Source organism: Vipera ursinii, assembly GCF_947247035.1.
Source record: "Vipera ursinii genome assembly, chromosome: 2".
Lineage (NCBI taxonomy): Eukaryota > Metazoa > Chordata > Lepidosauria > Squamata > Viperidae > Vipera > Vipera ursinii.
The window spans coordinates 14,271,733-14,294,064 of record NC_139513.1 but is presented as its reverse complement, the minus strand read 5'-3'; the positions used below and the strand labels follow the sequence as shown (position 1 = coordinate 14,294,064).

Sequence of the window (22,332 nt, the reverse complement as noted above, 5' to 3'; positions counted from 1 at the left end):
TGATAAAGTACAGGTAATCCTCGACTTACAACAGTTCGCTTAGTGACTGTTCAAAGTTACAACGGCACTGAAAAAGTGACTTATGACCATTGCAGCATCCCCGGGGTCATGTGATTTACATTTGCATGCTTGGCAACTGATTCATATTTATGATGGTCACAGTGTCCAAGGGTTAAGTACTGGAAGACAGCTATCATGTCCCCACAGGCCTTCTCTTCGACAACCTAGACCAGGGGTAGGCAACCTTGGCTCTTTTATGACTTGTGGACTTCAACTCCCAGAATTCCTGAATCAGCCATGTTGGCTCAGAAATTCTGGGAGTTGAAGTCCACGAGTCATAAAAGAGCCAAGGTTGCCTACCCCTGGCCTAGACATACCTAGGTCCTTCAACCCATTGCCATACGATTTTAGCTCCCAGACCATTTTTCATCTTTATTGCATACTTCCAGAATCTAAACATGTTTTCTCTCATGGTTATCAGAATTAGGCACAGTATTCTAAGCGTGATCTCACCAGCATGGGGTTAAGCAGCACCATCCCTTCTGCTCTTCTGGCAGCCACAGCACCCTACTGGCACAAACGTGTCCACCAGAACTCCTACATCCCTCTCATACTTATTATTGTTGAACCGGGTACAACCTATTTTATACTTGTGCATTTGGTTTTTCTTGCCTAAGTGCAAGATCTTACTTTTCTTACCCACTGAGCTGCATTTTGTTGGCCCAATGCTCAAGTATGTCAAGATCCTCCTGGATCTTGAGCCTATCTTCAAAAATGTTGGCTAGTCCCCCAAGTTTGACGTCATCGGCGAATTTGATCAATACCAATTTTATCCTTTCATCTAAATCAGACATGTCAAACACAAGGCCCGGGGGCCAGATCCGGCCCGCGAAATGGTTTCATACGGCCCGCGAAGCCATCCTGGAAACAGTGAGGGAACAGCCCCCACTGCCTTGGCCCTGGCCCAGAGACCCTCCTTATGCCAAAGACCCCCAGATCTGTCCCACTCCTGCCCAGGCCCCCATAGGCACCCTTGATGCAAACGATGTAGAGCTGGCCATGCCCACCCAGTAGGCCACACGCACTCTAGCCACACCCACCCAGTAGGCCACACCCACCCTGGCCATACCCACCCGGCCCCCTGAGGGCAACCGCAATGCTGATGTGGCCCTCAATGAAATTGAGTTTGATACCCCTGATCTAAATCATTAATAAAGATGTTGAAAAATGCTGAGCCCAAGACCAAACCCTGAGGTACCCCACTGCATACTTCCCTCAGTGTAGATGCAATTTTATTGAGAATTGCCCACTGAAAGTAGTTGGTTAGCCAATCGCAAATCCAACCGATGGCGGTACTGTGTCTCCCACATTGTTTTACCCTACCAAGAAGTAAGTTGTGGTGTAGTTTGTCAAATGTCTTGCTGAAGTCCAAGAATACTATCTCCACAGCATTTCTCTCATCTATCATTTAGTTATTAAAAAAATGTACAGAGGCACAGAGTGGCTGGGCTGATGTGCGACTGAAATTGAAACGGAAAAAAATAAATTTATAATGAGGAGCGAAGGGAAATTGAGGAAGACAGATTGGTCATAGAGAAGCAGAACGCACCAGAGACAGATTACAGGTAGCTGAACAATTGTAGCGTGTTAGATACCCACTGTGTGGAGAGCAATCAAGACTTGAGAAAAGGGCTTTATGCTGCATTTTTATTATTACATTTATTTATTATTAAAACTTGTTGCACATCTCTCAGTTACCTCTGAGCATCTTGCCCTGCCCTAATGTTCATAGCAACAGACAATACCCCTTTTTGTCAAAAGCTTTCGAAAATTCTTACTCAATGCATTTTTAAAAATGAAACATTTTCCAGTGTACATTTTCCCCCCCTCAAATTGCCACCACCAAGGGGGATGCAACAAATACATCAACAATATGGTGCTGCTATCATCCAGCAGCCATCAAAGGATAACAAACAAGCACTTCCAAGAAAAAGAGATCCCAGCAGGAGTTGCTAATATACCTGGAGATGCTGTGTTCAAAACCACGACCCTTTTCTCCTCAACTCAATATTCTTACAGCTGTTCTCCATCAGGCTCATCTGCAAGGCAGAACAGCCTCTCTATGTGAAATTTTACACTGCTTTTTTTTCCACTGGGCCTTGGGCAATTGCCTACATGCCCGTCAGCCATCGTAGACTTACATTTTGAAGATCTCCCAGAGGCAGAGGCAGAGGTTGGGGACTTCAATCAAGCCTGTCTAAAGACAGTTCTCCCCAAGTTTGTGCAATATGTGCAATTTTCGACCAGAGGGAAGAAGACTCTAGACCAGACATGCCAACACAAGGCCCGGGGGGGCGGATTCAGCCCGCGAAGTGGTTTCATGTGGCCCGCAAAGTGGTTTCATGTGGCCCACGAAGCCATCCTGGAAACAGTGAGGGAACAGCCCCCACTGCCTGGCCCAGAGACCCTCCTTCTGCCAGAGACCCTCAGATCTGTCCCACTCCTGCCCAGGCCCCCATAGGCACCCTTGATGCGAACGATGTAGAGCTGGCCACGCCCACCCAGTAGGCCATACACACTCTAGCCACACCCACCCAGTAGGCCACGTCCACCCTGGCCATACCCACCTGGCCCCCTGAGGGCAACCGCAATGCTGATGCGGCCCTCAGTGAAATTGAGTTTGACACCCCTGCTTTAGACCGTGTGTACTCTAATCTGAAACAGGCATACAGAGCATTCCCCCTCCCCCACCTGGGTACATCCGACCATCTCTCACTCCTGTTGTGCCCAAAGTATGTTCCTCTCAGGAAAAGAACTCAGACAATCATGAAAAGGGTTAAAACCTGGCCAGCGGGTGCTCTCAGTCAGTTGCAGGATTGCTTTGAAACCACTGACTGGAGTGTATTCAAAGATCAAGACCTGAGCGTATATACGGATGCTATACTCTCTTATATCAAAGCGTGCACTGACAGTGTGACAACAGAAAAGTGCATTAGAGTTTACGGGAATTGCAAACCCTGGATGATTGCAGAGGTACGAACACTCCTGAGAGCCCGGGACTTTGCCTTTAAGGCAGGAGACAGGGGCACATACAGAGAGGCCAGGGCAAATCTCAGAAGTGGCATTCAGATAGCGAAACAACAATATAAATATAAAGTGGATAACCACCTAGCAGACAACAATCCAAAGCAAATAATAATAATAATAATAATAACAACAACAACAACAACAACAATAAAGTTGGAAGGGACCTTGGAGGTCATCTAGTCCAACCCCCTGCTCAGGCAGGAAACCTTATAACATTTCAGGCAAATGGCTGTCCAGTCTCTTCTTAAAAACCTCCAGTGTTGGAGCATTCACCACCTCTGGAGGCAGGTTGTTCCACTGGTTAATTGTTCTAACTGTCAAGAAGTTTCTCCTTAGTTCTAGGTTGCTTCTCTCCTTGACTAGTTTCCATCCGTTGCTTCTTGTCCTGCTTTCAGGTGCTTTGGAGAATAGCTTGACTCCCTCTTCTTTGTGGCAGCCCCTGAGATATTGGAACACTGCTATCATGTCACCCCTCACCCTTCTCTTCGTTAAACTACACATACCCAATTCCAGCAACCGTTCCCTATATGCTTTAGCCTCCAGTCCCCCAATCATCTTTGTTGCTCTTCTCTGTACTCTTTCTAGAGTCTCGACATCTTTTTTACATCGTGGTGACCAAAACTGGATGCAGTATTCCAGGTGTGGCCTTACCAAAGCATTGTAAAGTGGTATTAGTACTTCACTTGATCTTGATTCTATCCCTCTGTTAATGCAGCCTAGCACTGTGTTGGCTTTTTTTGGCAACTGCAGCACACTGCTGGCTCATATTGAAGTGATTGTCTACTAGGACTCTGAGGTCCCTCTCACAGTTACTACTATTGAGTAAGGTACCCCCTTTACTATACCTGTACATTTGGTTTTTCTTGCCTAAATGTAGAACCTTACCTTTTCACCACTGAATTTCATTTTGTTAGATAGTGCCCAGTGTTCAAGTCTGTCCAGATCCTCCTGTATCTTAAGCCTAAATTCTGTAGTATTGGCTATTCCTGCAAATTGTAATCTGTAAATTTGATGAGTTCCCCATCTATCCCCTCGTCCAAATCGTTGATGAAGATGTTGAAGAGCACTGGGCCCAGAACAGAGCCCTGGGGCACCCCACTACACACTTCCCTCCATGTAGATGCGGTTCCATTGAGGACCACACGCTGAGTACGGCCTGTCAGCCAGCTACGAATCCATCTGGTGGTGATGCTGTCTAACCCACAGCACCTAACCAACCTGCAGCACCTAACTGCAGCACCTAACCAACCACAAGGGCAATATGAGGAACACAGTTAATACCGATGCCTCATTGGCAAAGGAGCTGAATATTTTATTCACTCGCTACGAGTTGAAAAGACCAGACCCCATACCCTCTGCCGGCCGGCCTTCTGATTCTCGGCCACTGACCCTGTGTGTACATCAAGTGAAAGCTGTACTGAAGGCAAAGCTGCAGGCCCAGATGGGGTGCTGGGGATAGTGGTTAAGAACTGTGCCGATCAATTAGCAGGGGTCCTGACAAGGATCTTTAACATCTCCTTGCAAATGGCCTGTGTACCATCACGCTTGAAAGCAACTGCCATTGTCCCAATCCCAAAGAAAAAAGCAGTTGAGTGCCTGAACGACTACAGACCTGTTGCATTAAAGTCTCTAGTGATGAAATGTTACAAAAGACTGGTTCTCCAACATCTTAGGACATGCCTCCCACCGGACTTTGACAAACATCAATTTGCCTACAGGGGGAACGGGTCAACAGACAATGCCATAGCTACTGCTCTACACTCTGTAGCAACCCATCTAGAGAAACCTGGAATGAAAGGATGCTTTTCATTGATTATAGCTTGGCTTTCAACACCATTCTGCCGAGCATCCTTATTGAAAAGCTGATTGATTTGAATTTTTTCCCCTCCATCTGCGATTGGATTAAAGATTTTCTGAGAGACTGGCTACAAACAGTGAGAGTCTAGTCTGTTTTATCCACCCCCCTGAAGCTTTGTGTATTGTCCAACCCATCTACTGCGATAATTAAGTTTGCAGATGATACCACTATAGTGGGTCTTATTACAGGTGGAGATGAAACAGTGTACAGGTGGGAGGTACAAAAACTATCTATATGGTGTTTAGAAAATAACTTGCACCTGAACATCAGCAAGACAAAGGAGATAGTACTAGACTTCTGGAGGAAAAGAGAGGTCTACTATAGAGAGCGTCCTCTCACACTGTATTGTGGTTTGGTATGCTGGCCTGACAGCCATCGATAGGAAAGTATTACAGAGGGTGGTAAGCACAGCGCAAAACATTGTGGGCTGTCTCCTGACACCACTGGATGACATCTCCAGGACTTGCTGCCTTGGAAGAGTGAGAAAAATTCTCAGGGACGACTCACACCCTGGTCGGTACCTCTTTACTCTCCTATCATTGGGTTGGAGATACAGGAGTATAGCCAGCTGTACCTACAGGCTGAAGAACAGCTTCTATCCATGGGCTGTCAGGCTCTTGAATGGGAAATAACTTTATGTATGATTGACTTGCGAGGCCAGTGTGTTGTGCAACAAGATGGTGGGTTTGTTGTCAATGTGCGTCGTGGGGGGGCATGAAGGGAGACTCAACCAATCTCAATATATACATGGTTGTACTTTGACAATAAAGGTTCATTCATTCATTTTCAGTGCACCCACAATTCCTTAAGGTTGTTTGCATAGTGTTGAGGTAGCAAAACAGCAGTTTCTCCCTCTCCCACATATCAATGACCCAGAAGCAGCTGACATTTTGGCCCTGAGGCAGTCATGGAAAAATGGTGGCGGTTTCCACAAGTCCACTGCGTGGCCGAGAGATAAATCCCAGGCACAATGCAAATAGCAGTTGCTTCCATGACACAGTCATATGGCCCATGGATGGGTGGCTTGCTCATTTTTCCCAACATGATGTTCAGAGATCTTCACAAGGTGAGGAGGAGGAGGTTGTGAGGCCTGTTGGGCTGGGAGTCAGGCTTAAGCACTGCAGGGACACGAACTGGGGAAAAGCCTGTGGGGGAGGGAAAAGCCTGGTGGGACTCCATAGTTGGGGTAGGGGAAGACTTATTATTATTGAAGAGTTTTATAAAAGTTACAATATTATCCCCATCCCCAACCCACCCCTAAACCCCCCTCCCCCTCCCCCACTTCCGAAAGCTGATTACAGGGTTACAAATATATAATAATCATAATCTAACTAACATTGATCAACTATGTAAATAACCAAATACTTAATACACTTTAACCCGCCTATGACATAATTACAAACACTCTAAACATATCCAACTTATAAAAGAAATTTAAATTATAACAATCTAAAATTTACTCATAAGCTAAATGGAACTTTTTGGTCCCATATTTTTTCTGAATATAATCTATCCATCTTCTCCAAACCGAAATGTATCTTTCTTGTGAATGATCCTTCAAGTAAGCAGAAATCTTAGCCATTTCTGCTAAATTGGACACTTTAAGCGTCCATTCCTCTATAGTAGGCAGGCAGTCCTTTTTCCAATATTGCCCTTCCAATAACCTCGAGGACTTTTGAATGAAAGCCTGGAACTGAGCTATGCTTCCAACCTGGAGGTAGTCACTGTTCCGCTTAATGACTTGCACAAGAGAAGGGGTAGGGTTATTTAAGCAAAGCAGTCTCATTTAATGATCATTGCAACAGGCACCCATAATTGGTAGGCCCCATAACAGTTATCCCCTTCATGGATTACTGCCTTGTCGTGGCGAAGGGGCTTGTGTAATTCAATGACGCTATGAGCTATGCCGTGCAGGGCCACCCAAGATGGAAAGGTCATAGCAGAGAGTTCTGACAAAACGTGATCCACTGGAGAAGGAAATGGCAACCCACTCCAGTATCTTTGCCATGAAAACCCTATGGACAGTACCAAAAGGCAAAACGATATGACGCTGGAAGATGAGCCCCTCAGGTCGGAAGGCGTCCAATATGCTACTGGGGAAGAGCAGAGGGCTAGTACTAGTAGCGCCAGAAAGAATGAAGCGACTGGGCCAAAGCCGAAAGGATGCTCAGCTGTGGATGTGTCGTGGTGAAAGGAAAGTCCGATGCTGTAAAGATTTTTGCTCCATAGGAACCTGGAATGTAAGATCCATGAATCAAGGAAAGCTGGACGTGGTCAAAAAAGAGATGTCAAGACTGAACATCAACATCTTAGGTATCAGCGAACTAAAATGGACAGGAATGGGTGAATTTAATTCAGATGACCATCAGGTATACTACTGTGGGCAAGAATCCCTCAGAAGAAATGGAGTAGCCTTCATAGTCAATAAAAGAGTAGGAAAAGCAATACTGGGATACAATCCTCAAAATGACAGAATGATCTCAGTTCGAATCCAAGGCAAACCATTCAATATCACAGTAGTCCAAGTCTATGCCCCAACCACCAGTGCCAAAGAGGATGAAATTGACCAGTTCTATGAAGCTCTACAGCACCTTACAGAACTAAAACAAAAAAATGATGTCCTTATCATCATGGGGGATTGGAATGCTAAAGTAGGAAGCCAAAAGATAACTGGAATAAGAGGCAAGTTTGGCCTTGGAGTACAAAATGAAGCAGGGCACAGGCTGATAGAATTTTGTCAAGAGAATACGATGGTCATAGCAAACACTCTTTTCCAACAACCCAAGAGACGGCTCTACACATGGACATCACCAGATGGTCAACACAGAAATCAGATTGACTATATGCTCTGCAGCCAAAGATGGAGAAGCTCTATACAATCAGTAAAAACAAGACCAGGAGCTGACTGTGGCTCAGACCATGAGCTTCTCATTGCAATTTTAGGCTTAAACTGAAGAAAGTAGGGAAAAGCACTAGGCCACTCAGGTATGAATTAAATCATATCCCTGTTGAATATACAGTAGAGGTGACAAATAGATTTAAGGAATTAGATCTGATAAACAGAGTGCCTGAAGAAGTATGGACAGAGGTTTGCAACATTGTACAACAACCAAAACCATCCCAAAGAAAAAGAAATTCAAGAAAGCAAAATGGCTGTCTGAGGAAGCTTTGCAAATAGCTGAGGAAAGGAGGGAAGCGAAAGGCAAGGAAGAAAAAGAAAGATACGCCCAATTGAATGCAGAATTCCAGAGAATAGCTAGAAGAGATAAGAATGCCTTCTTAAATGAACAATGCAAAGAAATAGAAGAAAACAATAGAATAGGGAGGACCAGAGATCTTTTCAAGAAAATTGGAGAGATGAAGGGAACATTTAATGCAAAAATGGGCATGATAAAGGACCAAAATGGCAGGGACCTAACAGAGGCAGAAGAGATTAAGAAGAGGTGGCAAAATTACACAGAAGAACTATACAAGAATGAGCTTAATGTCCCTGATAATCACAATGAGGTGGTCACTGACCTCGAACCAGATATCCTAGAATATAAAGTGAAGTAGGCCTTAGAAAAGCTGAGCAACAACAAAGCTAGTGGAGGTGACAGTATTCCAGCTGAGCTATTCAAAATCTTAAAAGACGATGCAGTAAAAGTGCTACACTCAATTTGCCAGCAAATTTGGAAAACTCAACAGTGGCCACAGGATTGGAAAAGAGAAGAGCCTAAGGCTGGGAAAGATTGAGGGCAATAGAAGAAGGGGACGACAGAGAATGAGGTGGCTGGATGGAGTCACTGAAGCAGTAGGCGTGAGCTTAAATGGACTCCAGAAGATGGTAGAGGACAGGAAGGCCTGGAGGAACATTGTCCATAGGGTCGTGATGAGTCGGACACGACTTCGCAGCTAACAACAACATAACAGTTATATCTTGAGGACTACTTGTATGGTGGCTGAGGAATTCTGGCATTCAAAATATGGAGGACACCAAGTTAGAAAACAGAAACTCTACCTATGGAAATTCCATAATTCATATGCAAAAAGCACCATCCCAAAGCCTTTTTGAGGAATTCCACACTTCTGCTAAAGGAACTATCCAGAAACACCTGCTGACCACCAGAAACAGATAGCCTTTATGAAAGTAACATTTTCCATTTTTTCTCTCTCCAATTATAAGGTCTAATCTTGAGTTGTGTTGACTAAAAAAGAATTCAAATAGTAAATTTCTCACCTGCACTCCCAATGGAAATCAGAAATGAAATCCAATCTTTCTCTAAAATCATCTACTTTTGCCTCATGTGGATTCCTTATGTGCAATAAGGGGTGATTTATGCTTTAAGTATTGTCCAAGATTGGACCTCTGAAAGGTTTCTCCCCAGTGTGTAAAACTCCCCAGTGTGTAAGACTCCATAAGACTAGACCAGGGGTAGGCAACCTTGGCTCTTTTATGATTCATGGACTTCAATTCCCAGACTTCCTGAGCCAGCCATATTGAGGGGAAAGGGAGAGGCTTCCATGCTGAGCCATCCTGGCTCAGGAATTCTGGGAGTTGAAGTCCATGAGTCATAAAAGAGCCAAGGTTGCCTACCCCGGACTAGACCTAATACTGAACTATTTCCCACGAACTGGACATTCAAACAGTTTCGTTCCTGGTATCCTTTGGTATAGGGGGCCCCAACTTCCAGGCTGCATCCCACAAGATGGCCATGGCCTGTTCAGAACCAGACCATGCAAGAGGCGGGCTCGTGTGGCCCGATTCCCCTCTTATCTCCCAGCCGGGCTGCCAATCTGCCTGCTCTCAATGCTCCAAAAGCGGAGCGATGAGAGTAGAGGCTGAGTGACATAAACGCACTGTGATCAGCTTCGCTGACCTACTGAGGGTGCCTGCTCAGGACATCCAAATCCGCTGTTGGGAGTGTCTGGGCTGCACCCCCAAAGGCTTTTTTTCTCTCCGTGCCAAAAGCTTTTGCAAACAGATGAAAGGCTGGGCCCCAAGCTCAAAGGTGGGGACCGCTCCTCTGGTGTACCACCAGGTCAGAATTCTCACTTAAACTTTCCCCATATTCTGGACACTCATAGAGTTTACCTCCCATGAGTCCCTGGTGTATCACCAGACTGGAATTCATTCTAAAACTTTTCCCACACTCTGAACACGTATGCAGTTTCTGTCCTGTGTGAGTCCTTTGGTCTCTCATGATGTGGGAAGTCTTATAGAGATTTTTCCCACACTCTGAATACTCATAAGTTTTTCTCTCCTGCGTGAGTCCTCTGGTGTGTCATGAGGTTGGAATTTTGACTGAATCTTTTCCCACATTCTGGACACTCATATGGTTTCTCTCCTGTATGAGTCCTCTGGTGTGTCACGAGGCTGGAATTCTTACTGAAACTTTTCCCACACTCTGGACACTCATACGGTTTCTCTCCTGTATGAGTCCTCTGGTGTGTCACCAGGCTGGAAATCTGACTGAAACATTTCCCACACTCAGGACACTTAAAGGGTTTCTCACCTGTGTGGGTCCTCTGGTGTATCACCAGGTGGGAATTCTGACTGAAAGTTTTCCCACAGTCAGGACACTCATACGGTTTCTCCCCTGTGTGGGTCCTCTGGTGTGTCACCAGGGTGGAATTCATTCTGAAACTTTTACCACACTCTGGACACTGATACAGTTTCTCTCCTATGTGAGTCCTCTGATGTGTCACCAGGCTGGAATTCTGACTGAAACTTTTGCTACACTCTGGACACTCATACGGTTTCTCTCCTGTATGAGTCCTCTGGTGTGTCACGAGGCTGGAATTCTTACTGAAACTTTTCCCACACTCTGGACACTCATACGGTTTCTCTCCTGTGTGGGTCCTCTGGTGTGTCACGAGGCTGGAATTCTTATTGAAACTTTTACCACACTCTGGACACACATACGGTTTCTCTCCTGTGTGGGTCCTCTGGTGTGTCACGAGGCTGGAATTCTTATTGAAACTTTTACCACACTCTGGACACACATACGGTTTCTCTCCTGTGTGAATTCTCTGGTGTATCACAAGACTGGACTTCTTACTAAAACTTTTCCAACACTCTGGACACTCATATAGTTTTTTTCCTGTATGAATCCTTTGCGGTTTCACCAGGCTGGAATTTTGACTCAGACGTTTCCCAAAATCAGGACTTTCATATAATTTCTCCCTGTTGTGAGTCATCTGGTGTGTCACCAGGCTGGAAATCAGTTGGGAATTCTTACGGAAACTTTTCCTGCTCTCTGGACACTCATATCGTTTATCTTCTGTATGTGTCCTCTGGTGTTTTACCTGCTTAGAACTGCTACTGAAGCTTTTCCCACAATCTGGACATGGATATGGTTTCTCTCCTGTGTGAATCCTCTGGTGTATCACCAGGCTGGAATTGTGACTGAAATCTTTCCCACAATCAGGACATTCAAAGAGTTTCTCTCCTGTATGAGTCCTCTGGTGTGTCACCAGGCTGGAAATCTGACTGAAACGTTTCCCACACTCAGGACATTCAAAGGGTTTCTCTACTGTGTGGGTCCTCTGGTGTGTCAACAGGTGGGAATTCTGACTGAAACTTTTCCCACAGTCAGGGCATTCAAAGAAGTTGTTTTTGTGAGTCCTCTGGCAACTCATGGGGCGTGAATTTCTAAAGAAACTTTTTTCACAAACTAGAAATACCCTTTCTTCTTGGTGTGAGTCCTGTGATGTATCATCAAGTTGCCGTAGTTGCTAAAGCATTTACCACAGCGAGAGCATTTGTAGGGCATCTGTCCGATGTGTGTCTTCCCATGAACCATAAGAGAGCTGTTCAAACTAAACCTTTTGTCACATTTGTAGCATTTTATGGTCTTTCTGCAGTGTAGATCCTCTTGTGCCTAATCAGTTTGATGTACTATCTATGCTTTTCCCACAATAGGCACATCTATAGAGCTTTTCCACCGATTCTCTTGAGGAGGTGATAAATATGAATGATCCCTTGTTTAGTTTGATTCAAAAAAATTTTCCTCTCACAACAAAGCCTGTGTTACTATCTGCTGTATGTGGCTGTCTAATTTACCTTTTTCTCCCCACTGATTTCTAGATATTTCCCTCTTTTTCTGAATGAAAAATAATCTGCCTTGATCTTTCATGTAATGTATCATTCAGTTTCGTATATACTTTACTTTTTCCAGTTTGAAATCTCCTCTTGATTTTCTCTCCTACTTGCTGAGAAAGAGGAATTGTGTGGTTTTCTGAAGGAAATAAAAAATATTTTGATTTGTGGCTGGATTTGCTTTCCTTTTCAATGTTGCTTGTTATTCTCAGTTGTCCAGAGTGCTCTTATTGCCATCCTCTTTGTCTGTAAGATTCAAAGAAAAGTGTAACTTTAATTGTTTATAAAATGGTTGCAGAAAATGTGAAAAAAGAAAAAAGTATCCATTACAATGAATAAGCAAACCTGCCACAACACAAAAATAACCCCTTACACTAGTTATGATTCATTTGACACATGGAAGACTACTGAAATCCAAGTTCAAATATCCACTCAATCATGAACCTCTTTTTGACCTTAGCCTTTTTGATTCTTAGCCCTGCAAAGGGTTATCATTAAATATATCTGAAAGTGCTGGGGATAAGATCATACAGTTTTAGATATATGCATACAGAGAGCAATACAAATACACCTACAAATATATACAGTATATGTGGAAAATCCATGTTTTTTCAGCCTGGAAATTATCCCAAAGTGGTTACAGTCAAACCTTTAACTGATGAAATGATGCCTAAAACCTCTGCAAGATTTAAAGCGCCAGCGTCAACTCTGCCTGGCTCAGCTGGGACCTCACAAGCATTCTGCCATCCAAAAGAAGGGGGAGGGAGGATGAAAGGGAGAAAGATGAAATAAATCTCTTTGTAGGTGATAGAAAATTGGGAGGGGGGAAGACAAGTGAGAAGGATCAGAGCAACTAGATCCTGTTTGTCAGTGCTTTTTTTGTAAAAGAAAAAGGTGCCGGAACTCACACGTCATATAACCTGCCTTGCCTACCCTACAAGGTTCCATCCAAAAAAGGTGCCGGAACTCCGTTCTGAGCGTTCTATGAGAAAAAAAGCCCTGCTGTTTGTACCAGCATCCCTTGGCTGGGTTCCCTGGGAAATATGTGTATTACCCACAAACGTCTCAGAATTCTCAAAACATCTTGGCAAGCTCCGGCTTGCTGGAAATGTATTGACCATGGAGGGAGAGAGGGGCTGGGGGCAAACCTACCCCTTATTAGCGAGCGCGGTGATTTCAGAGCTGGTGTCAGGACCCACCCCAATCCACGTCTTAGGAAAACAAAAACTCTTGGAGTCAGTTCTAGTCCAAAAGGAATTTTTACTAGGACATGCTTGGTTGTGGAAATACAAGACAGGACTTGGTATTGTTTTACAAATTGAAACTTTATAAAGAGTTCCCGGTTCAACCCCCCCCCCTTCCCTCAACCCCATTTGGTCAGCCCCCCCATCATTTTACTTCGTGTCATCCCTTTCATGGGAAAAAGGGAACTTCGAATCTTTATGGTTATTGCCTTCTTCCTCTACAGATTCAAATGGAGACTCAGGTCAGATGCCTTCTTCCCTAACCCTCCCTTTTGTTCCCCCAGTTCAAAAGGTTTCCCTTGGGTCTTTGAAATAACCTAAGGCTGGCTGAATCCACATGCGCTCCTCCTTCCTCGGGAGATGGCAGAATCCATGGGGGGGATAATGTTTTAAACATACATTTATGAATGTGATATAAATGGATTCTGACAGCTGGCTTGAATTTACTGCAAACAACACTCTTAGCAAAAGAGCCCTTTGCTTTAATCAAATGGAGTTGAAAGCTCTTCCTTCCTAATGGATCGGATTGGGGCAGGTTTGACATTAAGCCAGCTATGCAGTTGTGGTCAACACAGACAAAACCATCTCTACTGTGGGGAGCATGCAAACAATGTCAGCTCAAGGGAGTGACTAGGAATAGATCCAGGCTTGTAGGGAGGTATCCTTGAAACCCCCTCTGGGAGGGCTGGGTCTATCCAGATGGCTGGGAGAGGACAACTCACCGGGGGGGGGGGGAAAGGAAGAACGGGAAGAGAAACCCATGGGAGTGACATTCATTCATGGAGGCTGAGGAAGCTACCAGCAAGAGATCCGAGTGGAACTGGAGGAAAAATCGAGCATAGGAGAACCGGAGCGAGAGGACTGGATGCTGAAGCAAGCCACAAAATTCCTGAGGGAGGCTTTTGGTAGCCTGAAAGCTCAAGAAGCCCAAGTCCGGGCAGCATATCCCGCTGACCAGCCAACTCCAGCCATGGCAAGGGGGGAACCACATCTGCCACCACTATGGCAGCAGTAGCGAGCTCCTGGGAAGGATGCAAGACACCAGCCCTTGAGTTCAATAGAGACCCCAAACAACTGGGGTTCTTCCTGGCACACATTTGGACAAACATGGTCCAGAAATAGCCACTCCTCAGCCCCTCAAATATTGAAAGACTATCAAGTCATCTCCAGTCATTCTGTGTTCAACTGGATATATCTAGTTCCTGCAACCATTAATTGTACGTTTTAGCCTCCAGTTCCCATCTCAGCATCTCTTTTGTATCATGGTGACCCAAAACTGGACACCAAAACTGGTGTAGTCTTACCACTCCAATATAATGCAGTAGTGACACTTCATGTGATCTTGATACTATCTCACTGTTGATGCGGACCAGGGCTACATTGGCTTTTTCTGCAGCTGCAGCAGAAAAGGGACGCGGTGGCTCAGTGGGTTAGGACGCTGAGCTTGTCGATCAGAAGGTCGGCAGTTTTTTTTAAAATTCCCATTTATATCCCGCCCTTCTCCGAAGACTCAGGGCGGCTTACAATCTAAGCACAAATCAATATGCTTAGCAGTAGCCTTCATTCTATGTATATGCCTGCTTATTAGGGCTTTCGCCCCCCCCCCAAGTGGCATTATTACAAAGTCAGCTTATTGCCCCCAACAATCTGGGTCCTCATTTTACCTACCTCGGAAGGATGGAAGACTGAGTCAACCTTGAGCCTGGTGGGATGCGAACCTGCACTAATTGCAGGCAGCTGGTGTTACTTAAGGAGGCATTAGCCCACTGCTCCACCAAGGCTCGGGTCGAATCCCGAATGCTGCGTAACAGAGTGAGCGCCTGTTACTCGTCCCAGCTTCTGCCAACCTAGCAGTTCGAAAGCACGTAAAAATGCAAGTAGAAAAATAGGGACCACTACGGTGGGAAGGTAACAGTGTTCTGTGCGCCTTTGGCATCTAGTCATGCCAGCCACATGACCACGGAGACGTCCTCGGACAAGCACTGGCTCTTCGGCTTTGAAACAGAGATGAGTACCGGCCCCTAGAGTTGGAAACGACTAGCATGCATGTGCGGGGGAACCTTTACCTTTTACCAAAGTGCTCCAAGGTTTTACATTGCATTAAAATGTTTTCAGAAATCTTTACAGAAGTGGAAAGCGAAAGTGGAGAGACTCAGAGAAATACTGCACCTTCTATAAACATGAAATTTGGAGAAAAATTGAAAATTGGAAAGGAAAGCTTGTAATGGAACAACTAGGAAGAGGAAGGATTAGCTCGATAGAATATAAACAAAACCTCTCCAAATGGCATTTTATTCTAACAACTCAAGCCTTTGAGCTCAACCAACCTCCTCTGGTGCACACCAGTCTCTTACCCATAATGCTCTGCAGGCAATTATAGCTCCCAGGCCTGTCTCTTGACCTAAAATTATTTTAAATTTCTAAATACAACACAGAAGCATCTTGATCTCTTTGGCAAGTTGTGTGTAAACCCCCCCCCCCCAGAGCTTCTTTTTTAGTGTAGATTGTACAGCCCATAAAAGAGCTCCAATTAAAACTGAAAACCCTCGCAGACAGAGCTGGTCATTGACATGGGCAGAGAGAAACAGGGGCGCAGCAGTCAGCAGAGACGGAATCCGAGCACGTAAGAGAGGCAGATTCAGGGGCTCCATCTCAAAGGAAGCCCACCTGGACAGGGCAGCCCATTGGCCAAGCCCACCTGGACGCCTCTCGGCTCTCCCTCACCCGCCTTCCAGACGCCATTCGGCTCCTCCTCCTCGCAGGGTCCCCGCCCTCCCCTCCAGCCTCGCTCCCTCCCAGCCCAGAGCTCCCCCCGTCCTCCCCCTCCTCCTCCTCCCCTCCAGGCACTGGCAGGCTGACCCTCCCCAGCAGCGAGAGGGGAACGTGGGAACGGGGGTGCCCAACCTTCCGGGAATCCCCGGGAGCCCCCAGGCGGGGAGCCGGGCTGCGCCAAGAGGGGGGGCTGCGGGGCAGGAGGGGGGCTCGGGGGAAGGACCTGGAGGGGATCGGAGAGCCGTTCGCGGAAGCCGCAACCCAGGAGGAGGAGAAGCGAAGGCGCAGCGCTTCCCACGGAGCAGAAAAGCCCGCGAGGAAAGGCGGAGACTCGGAAGGGGAGGGGGCGCAACTGGGGGAAACCCACCTGGCTCTCCCAGGAATCCCCCCTCCCCTTCCCCCCCCCGAGGAATCCCCCCTCCCCTTCCCCCCCGGGGATTCCCCCCTCCTGATTGCCCTCCCCCTCTCGGAGCCTCCTTGCCCACCTAGCGCCCCTCCCCGCGAGGAGAATCTCCGCAGCCCTGGTGTAAGAGGCGTCGAGAGACCAGGAAGGGGAGATGGAGGGGCAGGAAGCTGGATTGCCAGCCCCCATTTCTCCTCTCTAGGCGCAAAAACTCCGCGCTTAACTCCTCCACTGAAGCGCTGCGGGGAGGGGGCGACTGGGGCGTCGCCGAGCGATGGAAAAGTGCTTCAACCGGGAACAGCAAAGGACCGTCACCCTTCATGCAAAGCCCCAAGAACAAAAACTAGGATCCAGATTGAAAAGTAAAGTTGCGTGTGCCAATCTGCACCTCTAAATGCAAATTAGGAATTCGCTATTGAAGGCATTAGACGCCGGAATTGGCTGAATACAATATCTAGCCTTATGCAGTATTTCGGAAGGAGTCTGGTAGCACCTTTTCTGACTAACAAATTGCATTAAAATGCATAACTGACTCTTGGTCTGCAAAAGGGCTAGTCGCTTTTCCCTCTACGGTTTGGGGCTCCCATGGAGTCACAGGTCTCTTCTCCCAACAATATGGAGAATCCCTTGTTCTGAGTAGAATAGATGATCCATTTCCTGCCTTCCTTCTCCCGTTTTAAGGGTTTTCATCTCTAAAATGAAGCTGTACCCAAAAAACAACTTGGTTCCCCCTTTCCACCAAGAGAGTTGCATCTTCCCCAAGAATAAAATGAAATTAGGCACAGGAGCCGTCAGACACCACAACAAGGCTCTACACCAGCCTAAATGAGGGTATTTCCTAACTGCTATCAGCAGTTGCACTCAGAGATTTTATATGGAGAGGGATCCTGACAAGGGACAGGGTTTTTTTCCTGTTAGATGGGCAGCATCATAGTTAACTGTTTAGTGCTGAGGGAGGTTTCAAGCAGCTCTTACACTCTTGTTCACTTCTGCCCTGTTGGCATCTCTGTTTGGTTGCTAACTGACTCTGCACTGAAGCTCCCTACTGTGTGTAGTCACACAAAGAGAAGCTTTGGGAGAAGCACCCCGTCCTCGGGATTTCTGTTGACAGCTTGCTATTCATTTGGGACCTCTACTGCTGCAAAACATGGCTTTCGAGGGGTTAAGGCCACAAAGTACCGTATTGCTAGAAAGGCCGGGAAGTGAGGAGAAGGAGAGAGGAACTTCCTCTACCGGATCACTGATGGGAGGAGGGTGGCGTGCAGAGAGGCTCCCGCGGTCTTCCAAGGATCCAAGCATCATCTGGCAGGTGAGGGGGGGGCAGGTCGGAGGAGAAGCCGGGAGCAAGTCGGGCTGTTTGGTTTCCTCCACAGCGAAGACGCAGAGAAGCAAGTAGAATATGCAATAAGAGTTGGAAGAGATCTTTGAGGCCATCTAGTCCCCTGCTCGAGCAGGAGACCTTATACATTTCAGGCAGTGTCTTCTTGAAAGCCTCCAGTGATGGAGCACCCACGACTTCCGACGGCGAAAATTATATTTTTCCCGCTGGTTAATTGTTCTCACTGCCAGGAAATTTCTCCTTGTTTCTAGGTTGCCGCTATCCTTGATTATTTTCCATCCATTGTTTCTTGTCCTGCCTTCAGGTGCCTTGCAGAATAGGCTGGCCCCTTCTTCTTTGTGGTAGCCCCTCAAATCCTGGAATACTGCTATCATGTCACCCCTATTTCTTCTTTTCTTTAGTCAAGCCAAAGTCCTGCAGCTGTTCTTCATATGTTTTAGTCTCCAGGCCTTTGATCGTCTTAGCTGCTCTTCTCTGAATTTTTTCCAAAGTCTCTACATCTTATTTCTAGTACGGTGACCAAAATTGGTTGCAGTATTCCAGGTGTGGTCTCACTAGGGTTTTATAAAGCGGTACTAATACTTCACATGATCTTAATTCTGCCTCTGTTTATACAACCCAGGATTGTATTAGCTTTTTTGGCTGCTACTGCACACTCCCGGCTCATATTCAAGTGATCATCCATTAGGACTCCAAGGTCCCTGACACAGTTACTGTTTTTGAGCCAGGTCTCACCTAATCTGTTTTTCTATCTTATTTAATTTTTCCTGCTTAAATGTAAAACTTTGCTTTTCTCCGCATTAACTTCCTTTTGTCGGATAGGACCCATTGTTCCTGCTTGTCCAGATCTTTTTGGATCCTGAGATTGTCTTTGGGATGTTGGCTATTCCTGCCAGCTTAGTGTCATCTTCAAATTTGATGAGTTACCCTTCTGTTCCCTCATCTAAGTTGTTTATGAAGATATTGAAGAGTACTGACCCTAAGACGGAACCTTGTGTTAGCCCACTGCTTGCTTCTCTCCATGTGGATGAAGTATCATTGAGGACTACTCACTGAGTATGATTTGTCAGCCAACTACAAATCCATCTGTTGGTGATGTTGTTTATTCCACATTTTTCTCTTACCAAGAAGTAGGTTGTCTAAGTCTACTTTGTCGAATGCCTTACTGAAATCTAAGTACACTATGTCCTCGTCATTTCGCTGGTCTACTAATTTAGTCACTTTTATCGAAGAATGAAATATGATTGGTTTTGCATGATCTGTTTTTAACAAACCCGTGCTGGCTAATAAAAGTGGAGTAGGGAGCAGAGCAGAACGGAACAGAATAGAATAGAATAGAAGTAATTACAATTTAGTAGCTGACCAGAAGGGATATACAGAGAATGAGTGAGCAGAGTATATGGGGGTAGTATCCTTTTAATTGAGGGCAATAGAAGAAGGGGACGACAGAGAAGGAGGTGGTTGGATGGAGTCAGTGAAGCAGTAGGTGTGAGCTTAAATGGACTCCAGAAGATGATAGAGGACAGGAAGGCCTGGAGGAACCTTGTCCATAGGGTCGTGATGAGTTGGACGTGACTTCGCAGCCAACAACAACAATCCTTTTAATAGACTGTGTCTGAGGACAACTGCAGTTGGAATCTTCTTGACTATATTATATTCTCTTTGCTCCCTGAATATTGTTGTTTCATATTGTATATTAAATCACAGTTTTTTAACAAACCACTGGCAGATGTATATGCCCCTGTGTTATCACAAGTAGAAAATTAGAAAAAAGCTGTGATAATTTATATTTAAAACGACAGGTTATGGGCCCAGAATGAAGAAAAGCCCAGTGTGAAGTAAAACCCAGAGTGAAGGAAAGCCAAGAGAGAACAAGCGAGAACCTCACCAGAATCAGAGGAACTGGGCATTGTGGTTTTCAGTGTGGTTTGTGATTATACAAGGTAGAAGTGAAAAAATAAATCGCGTGATCTTGATTCTGTGCCTCTGTTTATGCAACTCAGGATTGTATTAGCTTATTTTGGCTGCTGCTGCACAATCCTGGCTCATAGTCAAGTGATCGTCCGCTAGGACTCCCAAGGTTCCTCTACTATTTATAACTTTATTTGCTTCTAGTTGTTCTCAGATCTGCTTCTTGATTATCTTTTCCAGGATCTTCCCAGGTATTGATGTTAAGACTGATTGGTCTGTAGTTTCCTGGGTGTTTTTTTTTTCTTTCCCATTTCTGAAGATGGGAACCACATCAGCCCTTTTCCAATCCTCAGGTACTTCCCCGGTGCTCCAAGAGTTTTGAAAAAAATGGTGCAGTGGATCTGAGATAACATTTGCCAGCTTCTTCAGAACTCTGGAATGTAATCTGTTGCTTCCTGGTGATTTATATTCATCAAGGTCAGAAAGATGTTTTCTTACCATTTTCTTACTTATTTTAATTTTTCTAGTTTGTTTTTTGCCGTTTTTTGGTACATATGTATTTGTGTGTGTGTGTGTGTGTGTGTGTGTGTGTGTGTGTAGACACACTTCCTCACCAATACCTGCTGAGCCCCGGTCCTCTCCTGCCTCCTCCACCCCCCAGCCAAACCCTTCCACTGACTTTCAGACAAATTACAGCCCTGCATGTCGCCAGGATCGCCCCAGGCAGGAGACACAGTGACCTTCTCAGACACATCGCACAAATCCTTTGGACCCTGGCTTCCGGCAATCTCGCTAGCTCACTTCCTGCAAGCAAGTAAGCTGCGCAGGAGTGTGTGATTGGGTTTCTGTGAAACAGTGGGTGGTGGGAGGGACTCAGGCGGGCTTATTTTTCCCTCCACACCCACGTTCTGAGGCTTGGCCTGGCACGCATCAGCAAAACAAATGTGAGCCTTGATTCCCACCTCCTGCTGCAAGATGAGCCCGTGGGGAGGGAGCGTGCCAAATGGCCGCTTTGCTTTCCCCTCCGTAAAGCCGGGCACCTCAGGAAGAGGAGAGGGGGAAATGTCTTGAGCCCTGGAAGGCAATGTGAGGGGTATCGCAAGCTCGCGGGGGGGGGAAGAAAAAGAAGATTGAAGGCCGCAGGAGAGAGGGAGAGAAGTGGGGAAAGAAGGAGGGGGTAGTTCTGAGGTTGGTGCTCAGGGTTGCAACGCAAGCGGTCTCAAACACCTACCTGCCGAGGGAGTGGATGGCTCTCTCCCCTTCAGGCTCAAGCTTGGTTGTAAAGTAAGAAGAGGTGGGGAAGGACAACACGGATTCCGCACAAGAAGAGGTCAATCCAGCTGCTGCACAACAAGTCCCTGGGGAGGGCAGAGCCTCTGCCAAGCAGCATGTTTTCTGGCAGCAAGTGAGCTAGGAAGGAGTGGAGGGGGGAGGAAGGCGACGCTACGTACCACCAGCCAGGTGATCGCGTACCACTAGTGGTACGCGTACCACCAGTTGAAAAGCCATGCTCTAGATTTGCCATGGCTTTCCTCCCGAGGAGCAAGCGTCTTTTAATTTCTTGGCTACAATCCCTATCTGCAGTGATCTTGGAGCCCAGGAAAATAAAATCTGTCACTACCTCCATTTCTTCCCCATCTATTTGCCAGGAATTGAGAGGGCCGGATGCCATGATCTTCGTTTTCTTAATGTTAAGGTTCAACCCAAGTTTTGCACTCTCCTTCTTCACCCACAACAAGAGGCTCTTTAGTGCTTCTTCTTCACTTTCTGCCATTAGAGTGGTATCATCTGCATATCTTAGGCTGTTGATATTTCTTCCGTCAATCTTAATTCCAACTTTTGATTTATCTAGCCCTGCCTTTCTCTTGATGTGCTCTCCATATAAGTTAAATAGGTAGGGCAACAGTATACAGCCTTGCCGGACACCTTTCCCAATTTTGAACCAATCAGTGGTTCCAGTTCTCACTGTTGCTTCTTTGCCCACATATATGTTTCTCAAGAGACAAATAAAATGGTCTGGTACACCCATCTCTTAAAGAACTTGCCACAGGTTGTTATGATCCACACAATCAAAGACTTTAGCATAGTCAATGAAGCAGAAGTAGATGTTTTTCTGAAACTCTCTAGCTTTCTCCTTGATCCAGCATATGTTGTCAATTTGATCTCTAGTTCCTCTGCCTCTTCGAAATCCTGCCTGTACTTCTGGTAGTTCTCGATCCACATACTGCTGGAGTCTAGCTTGTAGGATTTCAAGCATAACTTTACTAGTATGAGAAATGAGTGCAATGGTGCGATAGTTTGAACATTCTTTGGCACTGCCTTTCTTTGGAATTGGAATGTAAACTGATCTTTTCCAATCCTGTGGCCACTGTTGAGTTTTCCAAATTTGCTGGCAAATTGAGTGTAGCACTTTTACTGCATCGTCTTTTAAGATTTTGAATAGCTCAGCTGGAATACTGTCACCTCCACTAGCTTTGTTGTTGCTCAGCTTTTCTAAGGCCCATTTCACTTCACATTCTAGGATTTCTGGCTCGAGGTCAGTGACCACCTCATTGTGATTATCAGGGACGTTAATTCTTGTATAGCTCTTCTGTGTAATTTTGCCACCTCCTCTTAATCTCTTCTGCCTCTGTTAGG

The 22,332-nt window shown here is 45.9% G+C and overlaps 1 protein-coding gene and 1 long non-coding RNA gene across 2 annotated transcripts in view; one reads left to right on the top strand and one right to left on the bottom strand.

Annotated features, from left to right (window-relative positions):
- Positions 1–22,332, top strand: part of LOC310636870 — a 143,830-nt gene that overhangs the window by 109,031 nt on the left and 12,467 nt on the right. The gene's annotated exons all lie outside the window — the stretch shown is intronic.
- LOC310633338 (uncharacterized protein) lies at positions 9,979–11,196 on the bottom strand (the record flags this gene model as incomplete). The annotated part of the gene is made up of 2 exons (XM_083351041.1): positions 9,979–10,621; positions 11,167–11,196. 2 exons carry the CDS (start codon positions 11,194–11,196, stop codon positions 10,172–10,174), a joined length of 480 nt encoding a protein of 159 aa, XP_083207167.1. The 3' UTR covers positions 9,979–10,171.